The 13,691-nt window shown below is 43.2% G+C and overlaps 1 protein-coding gene across 4 annotated transcripts in view; it reads right to left on the bottom strand.

Annotated features, from left to right (window-relative positions):
• Positions 1 to 13,691, bottom strand: part of LOC114595514 (disintegrin and metalloproteinase domain-containing protein 26A-like) — a 37,981-nt gene that overhangs the window by 17,101 nt on the left and 7,189 nt on the right. For 3 of the 4 annotated variants that reach the window (XR_013392486.1, XM_077926817.1, XM_077926818.1), the window contains exons 3-10: positions 13,613 to 13,691; positions 13,060 to 13,136; positions 12,124 to 12,325; positions 10,812 to 10,880; positions 7,599 to 7,670; positions 2,986 to 3,158; positions 2,464 to 2,542; positions 771 to 928 (exon numbers count right to left, since the gene is read on the bottom strand). Coding sequence is in view for 3 of the 4 variants with exons in the window: in XM_077926817.1 (XP_077782943.1) it covers positions 771 to 928; positions 2,464 to 2,542; positions 2,986 to 3,158; positions 7,599 to 7,670; positions 10,812 to 10,880; positions 12,124 to 12,325; positions 13,060 to 13,136; positions 13,613 to 13,691 (909 nt within the window). In the remaining variant the exon portion in view is untranslated. The remainder of the gene's footprint in view (positions 1 to 770; positions 929 to 2,463; positions 2,543 to 2,985; positions 3,159 to 7,598; positions 7,671 to 10,811; positions 10,881 to 12,123; positions 12,326 to 13,059; positions 13,137 to 13,612) is intronic. The other variant, XM_077926819.1, reaches the window with a different exon arrangement.

The raw sequence follows: 13,691 nt of genomic DNA, 5'->3' as shown, positions 1-13,691 counted from the left end.
GAATCTCAGAAGCCAGAACAGCAAGGCGGATCGCTGCGCAGTGAAAGCAGGAATCCCTCTTGCTGTTCTGGCTTCTGGGATAGCTGTGCAGCCTGCATTCACTCCATAAGACGCACACACATTTCCCCTTACTTTTTAGGAGGGAAAAAGTGAGTCTTATAGAGCAAAAAATACGGTAAATTCTGTCATCTACTGGACCCAGGAATTTAGGGTGTCTAGAACCCACAAACTCATAACGATACTTTGTAAAAAAATATAGTTTTTTTATTTCATCTATCTGATAATTAAAGAGAATTCTTATCTTGCTTATCTTCTCCAAAGAAAATCCACAAAGGAGCTTAATGTGTGTCTACTGTAGAAGGTTCTTCCAGTGGGAAATCTACCAAGAAACTGTTCAGTTCTCCACAAAATTATTGAGAATGACGTACTCTAGCATAGCTCCCATTTTTTCCAAGAGGGATTACAAGATAACTTTCAGGTGGACCTGCCTACAAGTTACGTGAAGCGCATAATTAGCAGCTTCACCATCATGCTTGTTGATGGAAAGGGCAATTAAGATCAGGGTTGCAGTGGGGGAACGAAAGCCAAGCACACAACACTAATGGGATACTTAATGTAATCTGTAGTTTGAATCTAAGAAGGACAACTGGGCAGAATGTCTTTAGTGGCAAGAAACGAACTGAGCAAAAATATAACGTGACCAGCTTTTCTTTCCAAACTCAGACAAAAACACTAGAAAGAAAGAAAGAAATCAATTAAGGACTACTCACGGATTGCCAGTTGCTGCCATTATACACCTGCCAGGCTTGGTGCAATTGCAGTCACAGCCCCGAACTTTGTTTGAGGGTGTGTCGTCATGGCCAAAGCCAAGGGAATGACCCAACACATGCGCAATTGTTTCAGCATCAACTTTAGGATTTCTGTATGTCTGAGATACAACGAGGAAAAGGAAAGAAGGGACTGAGGTAATCAGAATATCAAACACTTTCCATAAATACATACTTCCTTTGAGTATATTTCAACTGCTTTAAACATATGTAAATTGGGTTCTACCCCACAACTATATTTTTTTTGGAAGATGATTTCAGCATTTGTGCTATTGAAAGGAAGTCGTTTTCCTCTTCCCCACCCCCCATGTTATGCCTTAATACATTTTGAGACCCGGATTCGTTTTGTCCTCGCCACTTTCCTCTTTTTCAACAGCCCAATCGGCCCCCAGTCCCAAGCTGAGTAGTTCACATGACGGCCTGAAGAAGAGCAGCTGCTTCCTCCACTCCCTCAGCAGGATCAGCCATGAGACAGAAGACCAAAAGCCCCTGCTGGCCTGCCTGTCCCCTTCCCACCCCACTTCCTAGACCAACAGCCACCAGATTTCGTCCTCCTTCCCATCAGCACCCCCTCAAGTTTGACAGAGGAGACACAAATTCAGTCATCCACCACCTCCTGTGAACCTTTCCAAACTACACAGCAGTCCCCAATGATGCCAGCCGTAGTACCAGCACAGGCCTAACCCCAAACCTGGGCTGCTCCCTTTCCAAACAATCCATGCTTGAGGTCTGATGCCAGACATGGTCCCATCCTCCCAGACAACCACTCTTTTCCCCATGGCACCGCAGCCTCATCACTTGATTAGAAGCCCCTGTGTTTGCCCATGCAGGCCACCTCCATTTTCCTAACTATGGCACTGGGGCAGGTTAGATCCAGCTGCTGAAGATGGATGGACATTGAAGGCTGTAACCAAGTGCCTACTCAACATAGGTCCAGTAAAGATGTTTCAATGGGGTTGCACCCACCCAGAAGGATCAGGTGCACTGCTTGGGGGTAATTAATTTTTGCCACTGGGTGTACAACTGGTCACATTGCCTTATACTAGCTTCAGCTGGTGGCCTGGCTGCAGCTCTGTCTGGATGGGAATAAACTCGCTTCAATGATCTATGCCCAGCTAACCTCATGGCTGGATTACTGCCATGTGTCGTAGCCATAATGGCTCTCCTCTGCTTCCAGAGTCAGAGGCAGTGTGCTTCTGAATAACAGTTGGAAACTGCAGGAGGGCAAGGTACCGCTGTACTCAGGTCCACTGGCCTGATCCAGCTGCCTATTCTTATATTGTTATGAGACATTTGTGTAAAGCAACTAATAAGTTAATTAAATAAATAATAGTATTATATTTGTACAAGGGGTGAATGGTGATAGAACTATGACTCTTGCCTCAATCTACAGTCCACATTTGAGCCAAATCTCCTTTCCCTGGCAGCTGTGTTATTTACATCTTTTTTTAAAAAAAAAACTGCAGCAAATTTCCTTTGGTCACAGGTAGCTTGGCCCAAATGGAATGCAATGGAATGGAAAGGAAGGTCTGGAGAACTAGTGGCTGAACCCCTGTTTACCTTCCTCCCTCTGGCAGCCTACAAATTTTAGGAATATATTACAAAGAGAAAAATAAAGAGACTGATAATCACCTACATGAATAGCAGACACTGAAACTAGAGTGTAAAGACAAAACCGGTCCCCCCAAGAAAGTCCAGCAGGAAACCCTTTAGCCCTATAACATAACAGAAGATATTACTGCACATGTTATAGTTATAAAACACTGCAAAAGTTACAGAGCAGCTATCTTGCCCAAGTTTATGAACAGAACATTTTAACCTTTCTTTAATCTACAGATTTAATGTAAGCTTCCTTCCTGTGTATACTTTGTAAGAAGCTGGAGTATGAATGGACAATAATAATAATGAATGAATATGCTAAGACCAAAGACAAGGGAAGGGTCCTTGCTAGGGTTCCTACTATAAACTGATACAGGTGCAAAGGAATTTTTTAATATGTTTTTTTCCCCATTACTTGTGTATTTGCCACTCTGGGTTTCTTTAGGATAATGATAATGATAATGATGATGATGATGAGATAATGTAATAATAATCTGGCCTTTTCATATTGTTGAAAAACAAGGCAGACAATTTCAAGAAAGAAACTGTAGAGTCTTACGTAATTATTCCTGAATGATCAAAATGCACATTTGGTCGAAGCTCAGAGATGGCATATTGGTAAAATGCAGCTAAAGTCACGCCAAGATTCTCAGTATCAATTGTTATGTAGTCTCTTTCTGTCCACAACTCCAATCCTACCAAATAAAGGTGAAGACCTAATGGCAAGTATATCTGAAAACAGAAAACACCAAATCGGGCAGTTATAAGGCATAGTATTGTTGCCAAAGTGCCTCCATTTTGGCCCACCACCTCCAGTGTTCCCTTTCATAGTTGTTATGGTGTCAAGAGCCAACAGCAATGTTGCCTAGTGGTCAGGAACAGTGCCCGTCCCACACGGCTATGATTAATCAAAGAAACCTAGAATTGTGGAGTTGAAAGGGACCTGTTGAGAAAGAACAACTCTTACTCAAGTTACAAGAAAGGAGATTCCCACTAAACATCAGGAAGAACTTTCTGAGAGTAGGAGTAGCTTGACAGCGGAACGGACTCCCTCAGGAGGTGGTGGACTCTCCTTCATTGGAGATTTTTAAGCAGAGGTTGGATCTCCATCTGCCAGTGCATCCCCAACTACACTCAGTTTTCTCTTGCCTCTGTATAATGAAACTGAAGAGAACATTATCACTGCCTCCCAAGGTTCCCAGGACTTCCACTTTGTCCAGCAGTTCCTTCCTGTTGGTGAGGACCAGGTCCATGAGAGATTATTTTTTTAAAAAAAATATATTTATTGAACTTTTCAGAAAAAAGAAAAAATCCAGAAAAAAAGAAAAAATCCAGAAAAAACAGAAAAAAGAAAACATTGACAGTTCAGACCTTATTTTCAATGACATATTTCCAAGACTTCCCCACACCTCCCCTTCTTGTATTCCAATTCCAGTTTTTTAGCTCAACAAGTTCTTAACCCCAATCTTTAACCTTATTATATTTAGTTCACTATATTTAGTTCATTTTATATATCCAATTTTAACTTATAAACCACAATCCTTATACATTTAAAGCCTTTTTCTAAGGTCGACCCCAGTTCCCTTCCACGATTTCCCCAATTTATTACTCATAAAAAAGCAAAATAAAGAAAAGAAGAAAAAATCAGAATATAATTGTACACCCTTTGGATTCCCATGTTCCAACCCCCCTTTTGGTCCCGGTTTCAATCCCCAGTGTCCATCAGTCTATCTGCTCTCAGCCTGGAGACCTTACGTCCGAGGCCCTTAATTCTCTCTCAATTCCCCTTTGCCGGTTTTCCATGAGAGATTATCCCCTTGTTGCTTCTTCCACCTTCTGGGAAATGAAATTGTCAGCAAGGCAATGGAGGAATTTGTTGGACCTTACGTTCTTGGCAGAGTCTGAGTTCCAACAGATATTGGGGTACTTGAAGTCTCCCATGACTGCTATCTCTCTCCTTTTTGAATGTTTGGTAATCTGCTCTAGGAAGGCATCATCTAAGTTTTAGCCTGGCTTGAGTTCTACAGCAGACATCCACAGTAACACCACTATTTCCCTCTCCTACAGTTTTTACCTATGCACTCTCAATCTGCCCTCCATGCTCCAAGTCATGAATTGCTTCTCAAGTGTACACCTTTACATATAATGCTACTCTTCCTCCCTTCCTGTTTGGTATATTCCTTTTGAATAAGTTAAACCCCTCAATTTCTACATTGATGCAAATGTCACAGCACTTGGATGCTGCAGAACAATGTCTTGTTTGCATTTGGGTGTCAAGGAAATGGGACATTAGGGTTTGAACTAAATGACCCTTTGAGTCCCTTCCAACTCTACATTTCTATGAAGGCATCACTCTGCCAGTTTTCGATGAAGTATACCAAAACCTTATACACAGCCTTTATAACAATTTTCAGAAATCATCCCTGGCACTTTCGACCCATTTGAATCCAGTGGTCCTTCTTTTACAGCAGACAATTTTAATATACTTTTGTTTTCCTAAAGTTATAATTGTTTTTGCACTCCTGTGTTTGATGTATTATTAAGAGCAATCGGCTTGATTGACTCTTGGAACTTCTAGCTGGGTGTACACCCTGCATTCACGCCCACTGAAAATCCTACTGCGGTTTGGGGGTGCCTGCTCTCCCAGTCATGGGCACAGCCAGGGGGCAGAGGGGGGCAGCTGACCCCCTAGATCAAGTAAAACAATAAAAATATTTAACTAACTGACCAATCACATTGGTTCTGCCACCCCCCAACAAAGTCCCCCCCCCAACAAAAATCCTGGCTACACCTATGCTCCCAGTCCTTCTTCTGCTGGTTGCCCTACTAAGGCCTGAGTACAGCTGGTCCAATTTTTGCATGCAATATGCTGCCAAGCATACTTACCGTACTTCTTCATTTGTTTCAACAGATTAGGGACAGGTAACAATCCCTGTCATGTACCGAATTGAATAGGATCCAAATGTACAGGCACAGCCTGACCCCCTCCTCTGGCAATCTGCACAGAATGTTGCTTAATGGTTGCCATTAATTTGATTTTAATTAACTTTATAATGAATGTTTTTAGAATGTTGGATTATTTTGATTGTTGTTAGCCGCCCTGAGCCCAGCTTCGGCTGGGGAGGGCGGGATATAAATAAAAATTTATTATTATTATTATGTAGCAGTCTGATTGGTCCTAAAACAATAGGATTCAGAATGCAGCAGTCTGATTGGTCCTAGAACAATAGGATCCAGAATGCAGCAGTCTGACTGGTCCACAGGAGCCACCCAATCCAGCTCCAGGTGGAAGTGAATCCGCAACCTGATTGGCCTACAGGAGAATTCTGGAATTAGCCAATCACGTGGGGCCCATTGTGTAAATAATGTATATAAAGCAGACATTCTGGGGGAACTTCCATTCCTCCTCACCACTATGAGCTGAATAAAGAGCATGAAATCCTCTCTCGACTCAGAGTATACAGTGGTACATTGGGTTAAGTACTTAATTCGTTCCGGAGGGCCGTTCTTAACCTGAAACTGTTCTTAACCTTAAGCACCACTTTAGCTAATGGGGCCTCCTGCTGCCAGAGCACGATTTCTGTTCTTATCCTGAAGCAAAGTTCTTAACCTGAAGCACTATTTCAGTCTGTAGTCTGAAGCGTATGTAACCTGAAGTGTATGTAACCCAAGGTACCACTGTATTTCCATCCCTCTTATCTCTTTGTCTCTCTCCCCTCACTTTTTCTTCCTTGTCTTCCGACACATTCTCTCTCTTTGTCTCATCCACCCCCACTCTTTCAAAGATAGTTTTCCCAATTTATATTTCTAACAATGGTTCAGAGATTGATGCTTTGTAGTATTTTCCCCTTGTCTTCAAATTCCCTTTTGGGTTAAGTTCTGTAGTCTTGTACTTTTTTTCCTTTTTCTTTGTTAAACCCTTCTCTTCCAAAAAACCTGATAGTGGTACTCTAAATCACCCTAATCCCTCAATAATTTGAATGCTGATGCTGTTCTGTTTTTATAATGCTGTTGCTTTTTAAGTGTTTGTTTGCAGTATATTTTATGCTATTTTACTGCTATAAATTCTTTACTGCATTATGTTCTATTACATTATTTGTTATGGTCATATTTGTAAGCTACCTTAACGGTCCTTCACGACTGAAAATTCATGGTATGAAATAAAGTGAAAAATAATAAATAGTAAGTACCCTACCTTCACAGGCTGTCTCTACAAGTGCCTCCCACTTGCACAAATGGAAGGACAAAACATTACGCTTAGAATACTGGGGCACAATAATTCAAATAGGTCATTTTTGACTGAATCAGTCAAGAAAACAAATCACAAACAAAGGCATTAGAGACTCCCTGGTCAGTTATCATTCCGTTTCACATCTTTCTTTTGGAGAAAACAATGTAGTTAAAAGAGGTTAGCTCCAGCTTAAGCCGCACCTGAATTTTCTAGTTTTCTGAAGTGTACCTGTTTGTTATTTAGACTGGATATGGCCTGAGGCTACACTTACTATATGCAAAGAAAAACATTATTTAAAAATACTATAAAATATAAACAATAAGTTTAAGGATAAGAAATAATTCTAGGGCACCACTAAATTGATTTTAAAAAACACAAGAATATTTGCAGGGTCAGGATGCGTTAAATTAGGGCCAAACAACCATTAAGAACTCTACCTGATGAACTAGATTTCTAACTACAAATCCAGAAGAAAATCACATTTCTGTGTGTAATGAGACCTGAATTAGAAAGATCCTAAGACCCATCTTTGTTGCCAGGGGCGTAGCTAGCTGCCCCGGCACCCGGAGCGGCATTGGCGGGGCAAGTTGCGCACGGAAGTGCTGCGGCGAGTCCGCCTGGCGGACGCAAGCCCCACACTGCTGTTTCAGGCAGTGTGGGTCCCTGAGCCACCGCATCACTCCCAGAAGAGGCGTGTGGCTTGGGCACGCTGCAGGCGGTAAGTGCTGCCCCCCCACAGTGTGCCATTTATTCACGCCCTCAGGGATGACACCCGGGGCGGACCACACACCCCTGTTTGCTGCTACCATTTGTGTTTGGGTGGACACACTACTCCCCAATCAAAGCTAAACCAAAATATTGGATATCTGATTTGTTTTCTATTGGGGCAGCAATCAGTTCTCCATGAGATTCACAGAAAAGGTCTTATAAAATATACTCACGCTGTGAACATCAGAGATCATACGAAGCATGATCAACACTAACTGAGTTTCATTGCGATGATTGAGAATAAACTAAAGGAGAGAAAATGAAAGACAAAATGTTTAACTATGACATGGGTTCTTCAGATGCATTCAAATTCCCTCCTCATCGTTAATACTCCTTTGGATAATTTTCATTAAAATATCGTATGTTGAGAGTTTCATAAACCTAAGATTCTAAATGAATACAAATACTCCATACTATTAGAAACTACAATCGATATAAAAAAAGGTGTGGGATATATGCATCTTTCAACAACTATTGAAATTAGTAATATAATTTCCCCCCTCAATAAACTATCCTGATTGTTCCATTTAGCTAGCCAAGGATAACTATACACACCCTAATAACTCAAACTCTCAGTATGTTTTAACTGGAAGTCTGTAGTCCTGAAAACAAACTTGAAAGAGACCTGTAATATTTATGTTGATTGGTGTGGGGGTGGGTGTATGTGTCAGTGTATGTATATGAACACCACAACACACACAATGTTGTTTAGTCGTTTAGTCGTGTCCAACTCTTCGTGACCCCCTGGACCAGAGCACACCAGGCACTCCTGTCTTCCACTGCCTCCCGCAGTTTGGTCAAATTCATGCTGGTAGCTTCGAGAACACTGTCCCACCATCTCGTCCTCCGTCGTCCCCTTCTCCTTGTGCCCTCCATCTTTCCCAACATCAGGGTCTTTTCCAGGGAGTCTTCTCTTCTCGTGAGGTGGCCTCAGTAGGTTTTTTTCAGTAGAAAGTGGTCCTCAGGAACGCAGAAGTTGCCAGTCAAAGATGCTCAATGTCAATAACCATTAAAACTATGCTTATATAGAAGCAACCCCTAAAACCCACTGAGGAATTTCCTGGTAACCTTGTCGCTGAAGAAGCCCAATGGGTGAAACAAGGGTGTATCCTGACAACTATTCTACTATTAGCTGCCTTTTGTTACTAATCGGTTCCGTTTGTCACACTTTCAGACATAGGATGACGCAGAAGGAAGATATCAGAATGAAATGGCGTTGCCAACAGGAACTGCATTGTAATCTTTGGACTTGACAATCCTTGGACTGTACGATACCAATAAAGTGGTACCTCGGGTTAAGAACTTAATTCGTTCCAGTGGTCTGTTCTTAACCTGAAGCTGTTTTTAACCTGAGGTACCACTTTAGCTAATGGGGCCTCCCGCTGCCACCGCGCCGCCGCCACACGATTTCTGTTCTCATCCTGAAGCAAAGTTCTTAACCCGAGGTACTATATCTGGGTTAGCGGAGCTGTAACCTGAAGCGTCTGTAACCCAAGGTACCACTGTACATATAGAAGATATGATATGTTGCCATCAGGAACTGTGCTTTTTGATATGACGATTAAAATTAGTTTTATTACATATCATGTTTATGTTACTTTACAGCTAGTTAAGTGTGTGTTGTGGTGTTCAAAAGATGGTTCACGTAATGAGGCAATAGTGGTGTTTGTTGCCTTAGTGCAGTGTTTCCCAACCTTTTTTGGGCAAAGGCACACTTCTTTCATGAAAAAAATCTCGAGGCACACCACCATTAGAAAATGTTAAAAAATTTAACTCTGTGCCTATATTGACTATATAAAAAGTACAGTGGTGCCTCGCAAGACGAAATTAATTCGTTCCGCAAGTCTCTTCGTCTTGCGAGTTTTTCGTCTTGCGATGCACGGTTTCCCATAGGAATGCATTGAAAATCAATTAATGCGTTCCTAGGGAAACCGCCTTCAGACCAGGTCCGGGGACATTCTGTCCCCCGACCTCTTCTGAAGGCTGGGGGGGGGGGGACAAGGGCTTTTCTTCCCACTGCCAGCCTTCAGAAGGCTGTTCTGAAGGCTGGCGGTGGGAAGAAAAGCCCTTCTTCCCACCTCCCGCCCCGCAAGCTCCGGGGACAGGAGGGCTTTGCTGCCGACCGCCAGCATTTTAAAAGCCCCTGCTGTCCCGGGGCGATTTTAAAATGCTGGCGGGCGGGAGCGAAGTCTCCGCTGCCCCGAGGAGATTTTAAAATGCTGGGGGTCGGCAGCGAACGCTTCGCTCCCGCCCGCCAGCATTTTAAGATCGCCCGGGGCAGCGGAGAAGTCTCCGCTGTCCCGGGAAGGCAGGCGGGGGGAGCAAAGACTTTTGCCCCCGCCTGCCTTCAGAAGAGGTCCAGGACCTCGTTCCGATGCCCGGCGGCGGGGTGCGAGGTTCCCGCCCCACCGCCCGGCATCTGGGCATCGTTCCGATGCCCAGCGGCGGGGTGCGAGGTTCCCGCCCCACCGCCTGGCATCGGGGCATCGTTCCGATGCCCGGCGGCGGGGTGCGAGGTTCCCGCCCCACCGCCCCGCTTCGGAACAGCGCTCCGAAGCGGGGCGGCTGGGGCAGGTGTTCCCGCCCCACCACCCTGCTTCAGAGCAGCGTTCCGAAGCGGGGCGGCTGGGGCAGGTGTTCCCGCCCCCCCGCCCCGCTTCGGAGCACCGGGAGAAGCGATCTCCCCGCAGCCCCTTGCTTCAAAAGAGGTCCGGGGGCAGCGCGAAGCGCTTCCCGCTGTCCCCGGACCTCTTTTGAAGCAAGGGGCGGTGGGGAGAAGCGATCTCGGGCGCCGCGGCGCGCAGGCGCACTGCTCGCTCCTCTTTCCGCGCAGGCGCCTTCTCTCGCTCTTTCGCCTCCTTTTCTTTCTCTCTCGATGGTCCGCCTACAAAGGAGCGAGGGAGGCGCCCGCCATGTTTGGATTTGCATCCAGCAGGAGATGCCGCCGCCGCCCCGCCTCCCTCCCACGGCACACCAGGCAAGGTCTCACGGCACACCAGTGTGCCGCGGAACACCGGTTGGGAAACACTGCCTTAGTGTATGTATATGTGCATGTGTATTACTATACATATGTTACTTGAAAGCCACTTTGGCATGATTTATATCATGAAAGGCAAGATATAAACAGTGGTAATAAACCTACCATATATTTTAAGGTGGAAAGGTCTGCTTGATATGCATTTGAACACCTCTTAATATATAACAAAATTTTGCACTAGGAGGTTTTTGTCTATGTTTAGATACAATTGGATACATTTTGACTCAAGACAGTGGACATCAAACCTTTAAAAAGTGCATTGATTTTTTGGTCTCAGAACTCCTGGGGAACACCAAATATGAGGCTGCTAGTAAATAAATATGGCAACATTTACTATGGCAACATTTACCGTGCTTTTGTCAACAACAGCATAATATTCTAGATATCTGATAGGCGGGTCATATTCAAGATCATCTAACTGAAAAAAAATACATATAACAAAGTTTCATTGCAGAAATGTACCATGAATATTCCTTTACAAGAAACCTAAACAGGCCTATCACCTAAAATTAACCTTACAATAAACAACTATACCCATTATTCAGCTAGAAGCTCTTACCCCAATAATTCTATTTCATCCATCCTTTACCCTAGTTAAATTTATTGGTTTAGTTATTTATAACCCGATAAGAAAAGTTATCTACGTGGCTTACGCAGAAACTCAAGATTCACCCTTACAATAAAAGTACAATCGTATGCAACAAAAAAATCGCAACAATAGATTGAAATAAATAACATTATTATTATTTATTACATACCCTTAACTCAAAGTTCCCAGGGCAGGTTACAACAATTGAAAATGCAGTATTAAAAAGTTTAAAAACATTTAAACTGTTGCTTTAAATTGTTTTTAACATTGTATGTTAAGTGTTAGAGATCTTCCTCTTTCAAAAAGTTTCGTCTGCAGATACAATAACCAAATGTGCCCCTAACTTACACTATCGTCTCCCTTCTTCTCCTTTCTCATATTCAGGGGCATCAACTACGTATACAGGGTGGAAGGGGGTTTGCCCCCCTTAATATTTGTGGGTAGGGGGCCAAGCCCCCCAATATTGAGGGGCCCCCAAACAGATCAGCCTCCCACCTGCAAACACACCCTCCACGCTCCTCACCCCCCATTGCCGAAGGGCAAGCACTTGTGTGCCGGCGGGGGCGAGGTACAGAGGGTCATCTTCACTCTCCGTGCTCTTCAGCAGGGCGCAACGGGGATCTCTGCAGGGGGCGCCTGGTTTGCATCTCCCCAGATTGTGCGCTCAGGGCAACGGCCCCCCTGGCACCTCCCACCCAGCGCATGATGTTGCGCATATGATGTCATGTGACGCCGGGCCCCCTCAATGTGGGGGGCAAGTCGGTGCCCCTGCTCACACTCCACATCCTTCCCGGTCAAGACTACCATCCCTACTCTCTTTCGAAGAGCAACAGAGGATGTCACTAATATCTATTTCCCACCAAGCAGCCATGTGGAATGGCAGAAACCATCGAACCATTGATGGTGGGAACCACGCTTTTCCATTTCCCTTCTACCCACCCCAACAGTGAGGAGCATATCTTTCTACATCCCCAAACAGGGAAGAAGGATCTTAGGCTTAGGACCTTTAAGCCACATTTGGTACATGAAATCAATTTGATGTATGGATTCAGCAAAACCAAAAACTACTTACTCCCACGGCAGAAGGAATTGGGCCGTCACTGTCAACTATTCTTATTTCTCCAGCTTCACTTCCTAAATATGTTCCATCCTCAATTATTCCTCTGCACGGTTCAAGGTGCTCTGGAGTCTTTCGATAAATAAGGTGTTGAAATGTGGAAGAATTCTCAAGAGGTTCAATTTCATAGCATAAAGTCCCAATTTGCACATGTCCCCTGGCGGGTTGGGGTGGAAACCCAAAAGACAGACTTAGGGTCAACAAATCAGCAAATGCGTTAAGCCAGGAAAAGGCAATTGATGGTCCTGGATCATATTTATCTGGCTGGCCCAATCAAATTTTAGCTTAGGTGAGTTCCCACTAAGTATAGAACAGTAGGTTTTGCTGTGTGGGTTGCATTGTCTAATATATTTATCATGGCTTGTATATTATCTTTGAGAGATATTTCCCTAATAAAGCCCTTTGATGTTCATTGATGTACTGCCCTCTAACATAGTTTAATCTGTTTGCTGTTATAATTGCCAAAAATTTATGATCCGCATTTAAGATGGAAAACAGCCTGTGGCATTCAACTTTATGTATATTGCTATGAGGTTTCATTCCATGTACGTACTTGGAAGATTCATAATTTGAATCATTTCATCATATAGTTCCTTAAGAATTGATGTTATTTTGCTACTTAGAATTGAAAGTATAATATATTTAGAATTGAAGGTATAGCAAGTATGTCTTGGGTCCCAAAAACTGTTTGCGTCCCACAGTGCCTTATTGTTGTGTTTGCATATACAAGAAATGAAAACTAAATTAAACTTAGACAGTTGCTTTACCCAACTCTTATGGAGGGAAGTCTGCATAAAATCTACTCTGAGAATAGCTGTAGAGGCACAATTATTCACACCTTAAGGCTCATGGTGTATATCTCTTTCAGTTCTACCCCAACATCTTTATTACCAAAGCCCAGAGCAGGTAGAGAGGAAGGCCTGAGAGTCTAAGGCGTCTTCTACATATCCACCGTAATAGCAGTTGTCCTGCAAGGACCAAATACACATCCTTAGGAAAAAAATCAAATGAAGTTGAATAGAACAGCTTGACAAAATGACTGAACCATGCTCAGCTCAGGGTTAATAACTTTGACATCCTGCACAAATCCAGGTGATTCATCATAAAACCCACACATTATTATTTCTGAATCACTTCTCAGGAGGCATCTTGAAGCGATTTACAGTATGATATATATAAAACAGTTCCATATATAAAAACAGCTAAAAACAATTACATATTAAAAAATGTAAAAGGAGCAAAATGCAGAACAGTTTGAATAAGATATTGGGTTTCAACAAGTAGTATTGATACTCCAGACACTGAAAATAAATCTACCTGAGTTCTACACATCCTTTCAAAATTTACTGCAAAAAAATTCCATTTTCACATGCCCATTTTTTAAAAATTGGGCACATGTCTCCTAATACCTTAAACTATTGGGATGCATATGAATAAAATTTACCTGAATATATGGATAATCTGCAATCCGGTCTCCCTTCACATTATATGTATAAATAGGCATATTTGCAGTTATAAAAGAT

Source organism: Podarcis muralis, chromosome 4, assembly GCF_964188315.1.
Source record: "Podarcis muralis chromosome 4, rPodMur119.hap1.1, whole genome shotgun sequence".
Taxonomy (NCBI): Eukaryota; Metazoa; Chordata; class Lepidosauria; order Squamata; family Lacertidae; genus Podarcis; species Podarcis muralis.
Note: the sequence above shows the minus strand (reverse complement) of the source record. Positions and strands in the feature narration are given on the sequence as shown.